The following is a 15,208-nucleotide window of genomic DNA, read 5'->3' as shown; positions in this document are numbered from 1 at the left end:
TATATATATATATATATATATATATATAGTTTATAGATAAAATCAATAAATATCGAAAGGTTAGAAACAATTACACTTCAGTTTGATTTTTTTGTATATATAGATGAAAAACCAGATTTTTGTTTATTAATCAACAAACACTTACATTCAGTGCATTTGAAAGGTCTTTCTTCAGTATGAGTTTTCTGGTGAGCCTTCACCTTATCTGACCGACTGAAACTTTTCCCACATTCTTCACAAGTGAAAGGTTTTTCACCTGAGTGGGTTCTCTGGTGTCGCTGGAAGTCTTTTGGATAGGCTGAGGTAAATATACAATTCCTGAATGTGCACTTGTATTTCTTTACCTGGTGTGCTTTTCCTACAAAGTAACAAGAAAAAATAAATGTGTAAATATATGTTTTTAAACATAGCTTACTCAAGTAATATTTAGGAAATTTTAATACTTTCCATTTAGGTATTTCATTTCAATGTTTTGTCTATATGTTTTTTGTGTATTTTGGAAATTCTTACAAAGCTACCTGTTCCTAATTTAGAGTTGTCACACTAGAGGGAAGGCACGTAATCAACACCAACCACTGCCAACTCTTAGACCTACACTAACTGAGTAATGGGATTTCATTGGGTCCCCCCCCCCCCAAACAATTTTGAATAAGAATATCAAATTGTGCAAAATCTCAGAGGAATGATTTGTATCAGAACCAAATTTTGACACTACTTGGAATTGTGAGCACAGTGTGATGCCAATGAAAACTGTTTGCTTTTGGGAATGATATTTAACAGTCCTTTCCAATGCAAAATATTCATACACTCAGATCATAAAAATATTGTTATGACAGCGGAAGTCACGTGATGCTGGTAACACTTAATGAGTTCTGGAAAGATCGGGGAACATCACAAATAATCCAGTATTTGCTAGGCGCCCTCTATTCTTGTATATAAGAGCACCAGACAATGAATCGGAATTGAATTGCAGACAGGCAGAGATAAAGACGGACAACTGAGTCAAGCGCGGTAGTGACCGTAAGTAAGTGCGAGAATCATTGTGAATTATAGCGTGTGTTTAAAGTGACTGTGAAAATTAAGTGTATTGCAAAGTTGTATTGAGAAAGAATAAACTAGTTTTACTTAAGAAAGGACTTGTATCGCTGAAGTTTTTCGGAAGGAATTTTTACGGGAAATTAACAAACGACCAGAGACGTAACAGTATGTTTAGATTGGGGATTTAGAATTACCAAGATGGGGATATACATAGTACCTAATGGAATTGGAAACAAAGGAATATGACTTGAGTCCCATGACCATCCAGAAAGAGACCCACAATAGGTCATGTTAAACAATGTGCTGTTTCTTGTAACGGGTGAGAATCATCAAACATAAAGATCAGTAGCAAAAGCCCAGGCAACATAATCAAAATGGATCTCTACCTGGAAAACTGACAAAATCACATGTACGCAAGCTGTCCAACATCATATCCTTTCAACCATCACATACCAAACAGATGGAGAATAAAATGAGTATTCATGGTGTTCCGTATAAGAAAATATACTGGTCAAGTCACCTATGGAATTGCATGTGATTAGACCATTGAAATGGGTCCTGGGAAACTATCTGTCTCACACATTAGATGGATTATGGAAAGCCAGTAGGGAAGAGAGAATGTTATTTGGAAATAACAGTCTTCTGATGTATCATTATCAAATGGAAACTACTCTGCAGGACTATTATCAAAATATCCAGTTGTCAGATAGAGCATGGCCAAACTCTGTGATATGGACTCTAATAATGTGGTGAGGCCCAAAATTGTTTTAATATAATCAACATCTGTAGTGCACCTTTGGCCCCAAAGTGCAGAATGCATTTTTGTAGCAATGGAACACTAACCATGGACCCTCAGATTCACAGAATGAAACCCTAACTACTAAGTCCTGACAGGTCCATTTTTACCTCTACACTACTAAAAACATTTGAAAATTAGCCTCCTTGGAAGCTGCATAAGATCCTCCCCCCTACAGAATATGAGAAGAAAAATCTCACATTTTAATTTAACTAAACTTCTATCAAGGATTCTTTTTAAAAGTTGTAATCTTTGAACCTTTTGTTAATGCACATAAAATTCATTTTAAAAAAAATTACAAAGATTCTACAGATTGTAATTAAACTCATAATGCCATTTTAAATAACTACTATACTACTGGTGTGTAAGGTATGCAACTTGTCAAGCTGAAAGCACAATGTCTACTTTAGAAATGTTCCCAGTCTTCATAAATAGCTATCTCTATATGTCCAGTACTTTCTAACGAGCAAAGAAATTCATATTTTACCCTTGTACTCCATTCAATTAGTAAAATTAATAATTTGATGAGTTATTAATATGCAAAGAACTTGTGTATAAAATTTAATGCTTTAATTATGAATACTACAAAGTGAAAATATAGAAAAATACTACACTGTCTCCTCAGATTAATTCAGTATCATTATCAAGCAGTAAGGAGTTCTTGTAAGATCAAGATTTTTAAACATTTAATTCTGAATTTATCCAGAAATAATGTGTCGAGTTATTTACTCAATAGACCCATTCATTTGTTTATCAAGCAAATAACTATTAATGCTGCTGTATAGGAAAGTAGATAATTCCTTCAAGTTATTTTACTAAATTAATAGAGGTATTTTACAAAGCATACCAGTGGAACCTGATCTCTATTTTATAAAACTATACAATAGTTTAGATGATAACGCATGCACCAGCTTAGCTTACTTCTCAAGAATCACTTTTCACCTAGTTCATTACAGGTTATGGCAGCAATAAAATCCAGAAAAGAATTATATTTTACTGGGTGATTAACGGTCATACATAAATCATTAAGTAAACTGGAAGAGAAAACAGATACTTGATTTTTAGAGGAAATTATTCCATTTGCCAAACTTAGGCTTTGTTATCAGGTAATGTAGGTGTTATAGAACTCAGTTGTCGGTCCTTCTGTAGGTTCAATTTAAAATTATCATAAGAAGCTTTATTTTTTATTTGGAAATCTAAGAGATGCCACTCATTGTGTTGTATTCTTTCACTTATTCAGGCTGTTCCTTCATTCCAAGTAAGAAACAAAAGCTTACCTCGTAATGCAGAGTGCACTTTTACAGCTGATTTGTGAGGGTGCACTATCCCATTAGCTGAAGATCCCACAACTGAGGTTATACAAGGAGGCTGGACAACAACTGTGTGTTCCTGGAGAGTGGTGTTACATACACTTTGAAAATAAAATTAAATACTGTAGTTTGACCACTGCTCAAATGAATAATACAAAATTTTAAACTGAACAAAACTTTTCCTAATAACCAGTGTTAATGTGATTACCACTTGAATAGTCAAAATTAATACTTTTTTTCTTGAGACAAGTTTTTTTTATGAGCAGATTATTTTATGCACATCGGTGAACGAACCTTTTTTTTTTTGTTAATATTCTGAAAAGAATTTACTGAGATTAAACTATGTTTACCCTTACTTTTATTTGTAAGGCAAGACTTTTGTCACTAATTTATTTTGACTGTATTAAACTTTAATAAATTATATGACTAAATCTCATATCTTTATTTTTTTCCGCACATATATGCATACATATACAAGTAACATATATGCAATAAAACACTACATTATACAAAATTGACCAGTTTATACCAAGGCAATGAAATTTAGTTGAAGATGTCCAAATACTGGGGCATTTTCTTATCAAATGTAATCAATTACAGAACATGAGTAAAAATAAATGTAGAAAATTTGTTGAAATACTCAATTCCTTAAGATTATAGAAACATGAAACATCCGAGATGCTTGCACACTCATATAGTACATATTCACCTTTTAAAAATATTTCTTTTATGCTATAGTTAGGTAAATTAGTATTTAATCTTAGGAAAAGAACAAGACACCATAAAAAAAAGTATAATTCTTTTATCTGCACATACCTAAGGGATTTTCTTTCACTTAAAACACTTCCATTTACAGCACTTTTATGATTGTTCGGACAATTAAGTACCACCTGTTCGTGTACAACAGAACTTGCAAGATCAGGTTCGAGGAAGCTGTTAACTTCATAATCTTTATCACTAAATGAATGAAGAGGTGAAGTTAAACCCATACTCGGTATTTGAAGCAATTTCTTTTGTGATGGACATTGACATTGTTTGTGCAATAAAAACTTTTCTATGTTTCCAAAATGGGTTTTACAAGCCCCACATATATGAATATCCTCCATCCTCGAAAACCTTAAAAATATGGGAAAAGTAATGATAAACATTACGAAACACATACATATTTACAGAAAAACCTAACTAGTTTGAAGTAGAAAAAATCTTATTTACTCAATCCAACTATACATATTTACAGAAAAACCTAACTAGTTTTGAAGTAGGAAAAATCTTGTTTACTCAATCCAACTATACATATTTACAGAAAAACCTAACTAGTTTTGAAGTAGAAAAAATCTTATTTACTCAATCCAACTATACATATTTACAGAAAAACCTAACTAGTTTTGAATTAGGAAAAATCTTGTTTACTCAATCCAACTATACATATTTACAGAAAAACCTAACTAGTTTTGAAGTAGGAAAAATCTTATTTACTCAATCCAACTATCTGAAAAACAAGAACATGAAATTTGGTTGATTATTGTAACCACAATAAAATTTGTACTGTAACTGTAGTACCGGGTTGTACTATATGTTTTCCACCTCTTTATTTAGAAAGTAAAATTATTTTGTTTTTCATAGTTTCCTGGTTAGATGCAGAAAGGAAGTCAAGTGAGTTACTAACTTTAACTTTCTTCAAGTGGAAGCCAAAGCTGCTCATCTGTTTGTCTTACAACAATAACAATGTTGTTTTAAATTAATGAGCTTGAGTTGTTCAAGTTGGTAAATCAGGTAGTAGTTTCAAAAGGAATTGCCACTGATCTCTGCTGCCCATTGGCCAATTTATCTAGCAAGAACCAATCACTGCTTTCTTCTATCAGGAACTTGAGAGTTTATTGACATATTTAAGGCAGCGTCTGGACTTGGAAGTTCAGAATTTTTACAAACTCTATAGGACCTGATACAAATTTTAAAATAGTTTTCACTTCCCCTTACTTTTTCTGTTGTTTTTGCAGTCATGAGTCCATAAATATTCAGCAGAAATCTCCAGTTTCTGTAGTAGTTTCGTAGCATTTGAACTTTCATATTAACAGTACAAGCAACTCACAAACTTACTCGTGTTATTGTTCTTATGCATGAATTAAGTGAGCAAAGTTTAAAGTGTTGTTTTGCCATATGTTCACATTAAGTGTGAATGGATTTAGAGCATAGCATTGGCTCTACCATTTAAAGTTAAAAGTGTTTTTGAAGCTTCACTGATGAAGTACAAATAAGATCTTGGATTTCACAGAGATTGTTTACACAGTTAAACAAAATGTGGTATATAACTTAATTTGGTGCATGTTTTCAATTAGTATTTTCCTTCATCTTACTTAGTTTAACTCACAAGGGGGAGCTACATGCATGACAACTTCATATTTTCTATTAAAGTCTTCTTCAGCTCTTTTCAATCACACACAATAATTTGCCCAATAATTTACTGTTTAGTGTATTGTACAGTAGCGTATTGTTTACATATATTGTAACTATGAATATTAATAAATATCTGTTGTTTGTGTAAACAGGTGTCTTGTCTCTTTCTCTGCATCCTATCTGTTACAACTTGGTGGGAAGTATGCACCCAAGCTCAAGATATGAGAACCTCCTGTTGTTAGTGGGCCTAACTTCTCTGTTCTGCTGGTTATCTGAGAGGTACCATATAAGCATAGTAAGTCTTTATTTCTATTCATAAAAGTGACAAAAGACATATTTACAGTATATAATGTGGTATGTGTGAGGTTTAAAAACCTGAAGAGACTTTGTCCATAGAAAAAAATTAAATTAGACATGATAATAATTCAAAATATACATGTCATATATATATATAACAATGAGCACAAAAGCATGAAAAAATACAAAAAATACTGAGGTTTCAGCCTTCCTCATAGAAATATGAACTAATGGTAATAATGCACTGTTATCCAGCACAGACACACATTACTAAAACATGTGACCATCAAGGGAATATATGCATCTACGTGTTTAGTTTTATTACTAAGATAAGTAACCATCAAGAGAATACCTGTAGCTTAATGCTCACTTTTCATTCATCATTTTTTTTCTTTATGTTCACTATCACATTTATTTTATGTACATTTTGGATTTGTTCATGTGTGCTTAGTTATATATATTTTGATTTATTAATAAAGCTACTTCAGGTTTTAAACTCCCATACTACTACATACTTTCAACTTATTTGTTTTCTCTTAAGGCATTTGATAAAATATTTTTTGTTTGGTAGTGAAGTGAACAATTAATAGTACTCTCTTTGTTTGTTTGTTTTTTTTCATAAAATGTACTGAAACTTGAGTCTGAATGGTTAAGTTTCAAGAGACAAAACTTTCTAAAAATATTTGTATAATTTCATTTTTTAAATTTATTACATAACGTTTCTCGGCCAAAAATGCAACTTTTTAGTTTGTATTTTAAGTGGCTATTCTGCTTTGGCTCTAATAAATGTTTGCCTCTTCCATCCCACCCCCCACAAATAACTGATAATTTTTAATAAGTGGATTTTTACCTTTCTTCTGCTGCATCTTTTAAATATCTTTAATAAATGTTTGAGTGATGTTAGTTCTCTAACACAAGAATAATTACAAAAGCTACATGGCAGGCTTCTGGATTAAACTTAACTTTTCTAAAATAAATAAATAAAGTAATATTTTTTGCAGTTTTTATAGAAAATAGTTATATATAAGTGAATTAAAAAAAAGAAAATCTGGAACTATTATACACAAGAATTTTAAATTTTTTAGGCCTTTTGCTGAGAATATAAAAATAGGGAAAAGGAAAAACAGGATACTGATACAATCTACCTTTATAAAACCAGGAACTTTGTAGTAATACAATACTATGCAAAAACATAAAATACAAAACTAACATATCTGATTTAATTTTCTCATAAAAAAAAGATTAAATTACTATTGCAGGATTTTTTAGACATCAAATACTATAACTGTTTAGTAAATGAACAACCAGTTCTGTCTGAATGGGTTCATCACAGAAAAGATGCAATAAGTTTGGGTAAACACAGAAAAACAAAAGGTACTAGACTGATTCTTGCTTTAAATAACTTGAAACATGTAATTATATTTAAAAATTAGAAATTATGTCACTACTATTTGAGAAGTATGCAACATACAGTTCACATTTGCAAAGTTACAAATCTCAAATAGCCTATTTTATTAAAAGTCTAATGTTACAATCTTAACCTACAAGTTACATTTCACATAGTTTTTAAAATGACTTATCAGAATGTGACATCTCAAAAATTAACCCTTAAAAACCTCAAGCTAAAGTAACAATGATTATATACCAGTTACTACTGTAACTTAACATTCTAGCAATCTATATTTACATTCATTGTTAGCAAAGTCATTTAACCAAATGAAGGCTTTTCTTTTACTCCACTTACATCAACATCAAGATTGTAAGGCAGTAACTGAATAAGAAAGTTTTATGAAAGTACTGACAATCATAGTTCCAAAGTCTAAGTTACTTCTCATACCAAAAAACAATACCCTGTCAAGTTGGTGACAACTCATAGAAGTTCACATACTAAAGTATTTATATATCATGGCATTAGTGCGTTACTAAAATTTTACAAAACCTACTTACACTCTTTGATTATTGTACGATATTTTGTTTCACAGTTCTACATGGAAAATCATGCATTCGAAATTCATCACTCACGAATGATGCACGAAAATTCATTCTTCAAACTAGTTTCGAATAGAACTTAGAAAAATAATCTGGTGGAATGCTTTTATTTTTAATTAAGTTATACTGCTGCTTGGATTTTGTAAGGGAGAGACAAAAATATACGTGATCACACACTGTTTTAAAATTCATGACTGGCTCTTTATAATCAAACAAAATCGTTTGCTTGAAGGCTCAGTTGAGAATAATTCTAATAAACTGAACAGTGGCAGTAATAATACTGCAATAAAACCTCTCAAACCTCATTCTCTGATTTCTCGGTCTAAACATCTCGCAATAAACAAAAATCAAGAAAAAATTACTTTTCATTTTCAACGCTGTTCATTTTATCTATTTTAAAACTAATCTTACACATGACAATTATATTTACTAAAATGAAATTTAAGGTATTTACACCTGAGCTATTCAATAAAAAACAAACATACTCATTTTTCTTTTATATAAAAAAACAAACAAAACTGGAACCGAGTGCCATCTGTTGGGGTCTTATGTTGCTTTAAATAATTGACAAATTCGAATATATTAAGATATTATCAATATTCATATTTTAATTTCTTGGAGTGTTGAGAATAATATTTTGACCCTATTTGATTTTATTAAAAAATCTCTTATTCCAAAAAAATATTAAAATATTCAGGTATTTATTGTTACTTTCTATTCCGACTGCTTCTAAAAGTGACTTGCACACAAAAAAGGATCGGGGAATTTTCAAATATTTTTCTTTAATTTTTGGTTCTTTGATCAAATAAAATAGTACCATTGTTATTGATTAAGTTTTTGTTGTTTTTTTTTGTATCACTTTATTTTCAAAATGTTTGTCTCTTTCTTTGCCACAAGGTGGCTCAGCGGTAAGTCAGTGCGTCTATAACGATAAACATGGAGTTTCGATACACGTGGTGGACAGAGTATAGATAGCCAATTGTATAGCTTTGTACTTAACAACAAATAAAAAAAAACATATGTGTGTGTTATCGTAAATTGTGTTTTTAAATACCTTATGAATTATAAGTTAGGCCTATAGGAGTTCAAACAGATTCTGTAAATAAAACGCATCTACACATAAAATTATGTACTACATATGTAGGCGTGCTTTAAAAACGACTTAACTTAAAATCATGTATGAGTGATGATTAAAGTTTGTAAGCTGGGTTTTATATTTGAAGATTAGGTCAATTTAGCGTTATTTTTATCACAAATAGTTAGAGTAGATGTGTGCAGAATAGGTACGATTTTTATACACTCAATAATACCCGCTTGAATTTTGGAAAATTTTATAGTTTGATTTATTGAACTTACATTATTAATATTTCCATAAACACAATCTCAATGGGAATCATATATTTGATCTAGTTAGATCTGAATTATAACTAATACCTTGAACGTATGTTAAAAACGCATAAACGTCACACAAAGACAGTGTAGCAGCATAGCTTAACATTTGTGCTAGGATTGATCTAAACTTTTATTTTGTTGTTGTAATTTGTAATAACTGATGGATTTCACCGCCTTTCATAGTTATATAGTTAAATGATTTTACGACATTATTACCCTAGCGGACAACAAAATAAAAATATACGCCCATAAACATACTTATTTCATTCAAAATTATAATATATATATATATATATAAAAACAATTTGTACTTGCTCATTTCAGTCGTGTATTTAGTTTCTCATTATATCAATTAGTTTTGTTTTTTATGTCTTCAGTGGGCTCACACTACAACAATAGTTATTTTGGATTCAAAGTTTTTATGATCGTCGAAAAATATAATTGGACAGGTGGCTACATAAGCACTGCTAAATAAGTGGCTTTATTATTTCATAAGACATTTTCTGATAATGTTATAACTTGGAATTACGCATAAAGCTTCTCCAGGGCTATCTGCGCTACAGTCCCTAATTTAGAAGTGCTATCCTAGACTGCAATGGTTTCCAACCTTTTGACCACAAAGGATCCCTTTTATTTTATTTTTTCCCCCACAGACTCCATGTTTTTGAAAGATTCCGTCTACCCAACAAGCTGTTTTTATTAACTAATAATTAACTTGTTTTCCCATTTTTCACTGTCAAATAAAAGACATATATAACTGAGTGTGCAATTAAAAGAACTATCAGTATTAAAAAATTACTTGTTTAATTAATGAGCTGGTTAATGTTGCTTTATTGATACTATGTTACATTTTTTTTCCCCAAGAAAACGCATGGAGGAGCTTAGCTGAATTTTTAACAGCTTTTCTCACAAATTGGGAACCACTGTACTATAGGGAAAGCAGCTAATCGATCCGCCCACCGCAAACTCTTTAGCTGCTCTTCACCAATGAATAGTGGAATTGCCTGTCCCTTTATAACGTCACCACAGCTGAAAGGGCGAGCATGTTCGATGACGGGATTCGAACTCGCGACCTGCAAGTTCCGAGTCGAATGCCTTAATCATTACAGTTCTACTAATAAAGGAAGTGGTTTTATAAGGAAATACTTAACTTATAAAAGATATGTTTTACAATTAGAATTTGAAGCTTTTAATTCTTGAGGTGCCAGTTTTTTATTTTGGTTTCTGCAACCAGGCTGGATAATTAGGATCCATAAAAAAGTGACATTTATTTTCTTGTCCCAAAACTATACTTTATTACAACAACAACAAAAAAAAACACATTAAATAGTCGAGATCTTTTGTGTCTTTTTCAAATCCTATATTTTTTTACAACCTCTGCAATTTGATGTGAAATGTTCTTTTTTTTCTATCCTAAAGTGTTTTCAGTTGTGACAGATACACAGAGAGCCAACAATCGGAACAAATGGCCTGATTTAAGGTGTAGGTAAGATATTCAGTAGCTTGTCCAACTACGTTACATAGGTACAGCCCAGACTGTGCAGATAACTTACTAGTTCCAGATAAGCAAGAAGTAAAAGTGCCTCACACTGGCAGCATTGTTCACCACAGTGATCAGTGAGTTATAAACGTAAATACAACCTTATTTTTCTCGTACATCTATGTATTGAGAAAGAGCGAAAATAACAGCCATGAAATGACACTAAATTTGATTAATAAATTTACTGATCCTTACAAGTTTGGTTTGAATTTCGAGCAAAACTACACGAGGGCTATCTGCGTTAGCCGTCCCTAATTTAGTAGTGAAATACTAGAGGGAAGGCAACTAGTCACCACCACCAACGGCCAACTCTTGGGTTACTCTTTTACCAACGAATAGTGGGATTCACTGTAACATTATAACGCCCCCACGGCTGAAAGGACGAGCATGTTTTGGTGGGATGGAGATTCGAACCCGCGATCCTCAGATTGCGAATCAAACGCTTTAACCACCTGACCAGCTATCTGTCCAATGCTTACTATGAATATGGAAAACCGATTTTTAGCGTCGTAAGCCTGTAGACTTACGGAAAGGGGCTTTTTATTTTTTATTTAAGATTTTTTCCACAAATACGTGAACTGTAAGAGTATCCTATATTGTTTCCCAAATAATATAGACATAAATGTTTTATATAGGGAAAGATACATCGTACTATTTCATATTTTTTCTATTAGTCTTACGTCATCCCATGACTGCATCTTCTATAACTTATTATATTAAAAATATAATTACTTGATGGTGGTACACTACATCACGATATAAAATAGAGTTTTTAAGAGTGTAGTAAAACCCCCAAGTAAACTTGAATAGAATATAAATGTAAATTTTTTGGCAGTTTTCTTTGTCAAGGTCATAATTTCCAAGTCAATTCTAAGCTTTTTTATTTTGTTTTCACGGGCGATCCTAGCTACTATATTCACTCATAAGCTCCCAAGCTACAACGAATTGATTGGGAGAGGGAGTACAGTGAGAGAACGCCAAACCAGTCGTTGGGTGTGTGTTTTACACATTGTCGTCACACCTAAAATCCTTGGTACCTCCGCCCTTTTACCTTGTTATGCCATTCCGGAACGTTAGGCTTAATGTTTTAACAGAAAGGGAGGAAATTACCCACCTTCATTAGAAGTCATGAAGCATGCGGTCATTTTAAGAAGTACAAAATTCTTGAGAATTTGTAAAACTTGCAGCGCGAAGTGACGCGAACTACGGAGGAACTTAGATATTTTTTTTTTTTCACATATTTAAATACCAATATTTATTTGATTTAATGATTGATTGATTTTGTCATTTTACCTGGTGATTATTTGACTGGTGTACAGCTTAGAGGTCGCTTTCTTGAAAAGTTTAGATAAACTTATTGCCCGATAGGCAGCGTTACATACAGTAGTTTGTAATTAAGCACAAAGCTACACAATGGGCTATCTGTGCTCTGCCCATCACAGGTATCGAAACCCGGATTCTAGCGTTGTAAGTCTGCAGACATACCGCTGTGCCACTGTGGGGCTACATACAGTAGAATCTAAGCATAAAAACAGAATAGTTAACACAGGAAGAATGCTTTTTTGGTTGTTGTTTCTTTGTTTCCATTTCGGATATTCGCGCAAAGCTCCTCAAAAGTTTGCGCTAAGTCGTCCATCATTTGGAACTGCTAGACTATCGCCGACTAGTGGGATTTGACCATCGACTTTTGAAGCAACTACGGCCCCAAAGTTTAAATCGCGATTTTTTTTATTATTATTATTTATTGTTTCTTTGCGGTAAAGGTACGTAAACTCTGGACCCGTAGATCCAAGGTTGGTACATTAATCACTTGGCCACACTCAGCCCAAGAAGACTTGTATTAATTTCGCGAAAAGCTACACAAGGGCTATCTGCACTAGCGGTCCCTAATTTAGTAGTGATACGCTAGAGGGAAGGCAGCTAGTCAACACAACCCACCGCCGACTCTTGGGCTACTCTTTTACCAACGAATAGTGGGATTCACCGTTACATTATAACACCCCCATGGCTGAAAGGACGAGCATGTTCGGTGGCGAAGATTCGAACGCGTGAACCGCAAATTGCGAGTCGAGTGTCCTAACCACCAGACCGCTCTGGGAGACTGTCAAGCGCACGTAACGTTTTCCAACACAATGAAAGTGTTTGAAAAATTTTATTATTACTGCCATTATTATTATCCACCCACCACCACCCCCAGTGGTTCAGCGATAAGTCTGAAGGTTCAAAACACTAAAATCAATACCCGTGGTAGACACAGCACAAATAGCCTATTGTGTAGCTTTGTGCTTAACACCGAAAAAATAAAAAATATTATTGCTGTTTCGCTAACTAACACATCAAAGCAACAAATATTGGTATAATCATTTCTCAAGAAGGATATGATACGTTTACCTGTTTACTTGACATTATTCTCTATGCGGTTGTCATAGTAACAGTTTGTGCTGCGAGGCTGATAATTATTGACGTTTGCAACTATATATCGTGTGTGTAGTTAGTTTACCTATTCTTCCTCGAAGTCTAGGGTAGCTTATCAGCTATATTGTTAAATACGTCTTACAGACAGAATTGTAGATGGCGCTGTACACGCTGCTGTTATACAGGGTGACATTCAGCTTCTCCAATTTCGTATTTCCTTCAAGTCTACGAAGAAGAACGCCTGAAGAAAAAGCAGGTCCTCCTATGTGTGCATACACGTATATGTATGTGTTAGAGTTTTGTGTGTACGTGCACACGCCCACTTTATCGATTTAAAGATTTGTTCGGATGAGATCGTTCAGCGTTGTGAAGCTAAAAACAAATTCGGAGCGCATATAGCAAAACTGGCAGGAAACAGTTTCCAGTTAACAAATATTGAAGTTGCATCAACATAATAACAGGATGACCATTCATTTTCATCGTGCTACTTAAAACACGTATGGATGAGTTCAAGACTTGAACTAAAAGAAGACATATGAAGCAGTAGAATAATGACTTTTAGATGATTTACGGACACTTCTCAAACTTCTGCTCATCATTTTCTTTCCAGACTAATTGGGGCCGGCATGTCCAGATGGTTGGGCTCTAGACTCGCAATCTGAGGGTCGCGAGTTTGAATCCCCATCCCAACCAAGCATGCTAGCCATTTCGGCTGTGGGGGCGTTATAACGTGATGGTCAATCCCACTATTCGTTGGTAAAAAGAGTAGCACAAGAGTTGACCATGGGTGGTGATAACTAGCTGCCTTCCCTCTAATCTTTCACTGCTAAATTAGGGACGGCTTGTAGCTTTGCGCGAAATTAAAAACAAACGAAACCAATCCAGACGAATTCCAAACTGTTTTTTAAAGTCTCATATTTTGTTATTACCCATAATTCTATTGAAAGTAATACCGAAAGTAACAACAATTTAGTACCATATCGATGCTCAGTTTGTCTGTATTGTTTTTAATCACAAAACTGCATAGTGGGCTATCGATGATGTACCCATTGCAGGGATCGAACACCGAATTTAAGCAATATAAACATTCAAGCTTACGGAAACAGCTGATATTCAGAAACGACTAGCAGAACTGTTAGAACAATATTACAATTTTTCTAACACAAATATTGTAACAGTTGTAACGAAATTCTGAAAGAGTCATTTGTAATTTATTGAAAACGTAAAAAAATAAACGTGGAAGGAAAATATTCAATGCAAATACTGATTTACGGACTTAATTTCGCACAAACCTTTAACAAATTATTTTGTCAAATTTGTAATTTGCATTCCTAGGTTACTTTAACTTCCACAATCTGAATATCCAAATCAGCAAACACGTGACAACCACAGCCAATAGGAAGTCGTGGTGGAGCAGAATGTATCAGAATTACATTTTGACATAGGTATGTTGTGTAATGGCTACTGAAAATTGATCGGTTTTGGGTTTGTATGTTTGTTGCATTTCGCGCAAAGTTACTTGAGGGCTATCTGCGCTAGATGTCTTTAAATTTTAAGTGATATACTAGAATACAAGCAGGTATTCAGAACCATCTGTTGCCTACTTTTGAGCTACTCTAATATAATAGTGGACTTGACCGTCATTTTCATAATGCACTCACAGCTCAAAAGTACGAGGCGCGATGTGATTGGATTTTGTTTTGCAGGTAATGTGGCGTAAGCCATGGTAGATCGAATCCACTGTCCGACACGCTAACCATTCGGGCCGCACTCGTCACTTTTAAGAAGGGTGTGTAACAGCCCTTTTCGACACAAAATATTCATACACTCAAATAATAAAAACGTGTTAAAGTAGGAGATTTAGAGTTTCCAAAATCGTGATATCCATAATATATAATGACATCAGAAAAAGCAAAAAACAAAAACTAATATCGATCAACTCGGTGAACTAAGATTATTAATAAAGAGACCTGTAACAAATCGTTGCCCCAGCCTGGTGAGCAAAGTGCAACGTCTTGTAACAGGTGAGAATCTAGG

The 15,208-nt window shown here is 33.3% G+C and overlaps 1 protein-coding gene across 1 annotated transcript in view; it reads right to left on the bottom strand.

The window, feature by feature from the left end:
- The window catches only part of LOC106458220, a 44,170-nt gene that overhangs the window by 12,455 nt on the left and 16,507 nt on the right, over positions 1-15,208 (bottom strand). Inside the window, exons 3-5 of the mRNA XM_013917695.2 lie at positions 3,961-4,101; positions 3,112-3,245; positions 146-358 (exon numbers count right to left, since the gene is read on the bottom strand). Of these exons, the coding sequence (XP_013773149.2) occupies positions 146-358; positions 3,112-3,245; positions 3,961-4,101 (488 nt within the window). The remainder of the gene's footprint in view (positions 1-145; positions 359-3,111; positions 3,246-3,960; positions 4,102-15,208) is intronic.

This window comes from Limulus polyphemus, unplaced genomic scaffold (genome assembly GCF_000517525.1).
Source record: "Limulus polyphemus unplaced genomic scaffold, Limulus_polyphemus-2.1.2 Scaffold430, whole genome shotgun sequence".
NCBI lineage: Eukaryota > Metazoa > Arthropoda > Merostomata > Xiphosura > Limulidae > Limulus > Limulus polyphemus.
This window is presented reverse-complemented; position numbering and strand designations above follow the sequence as displayed.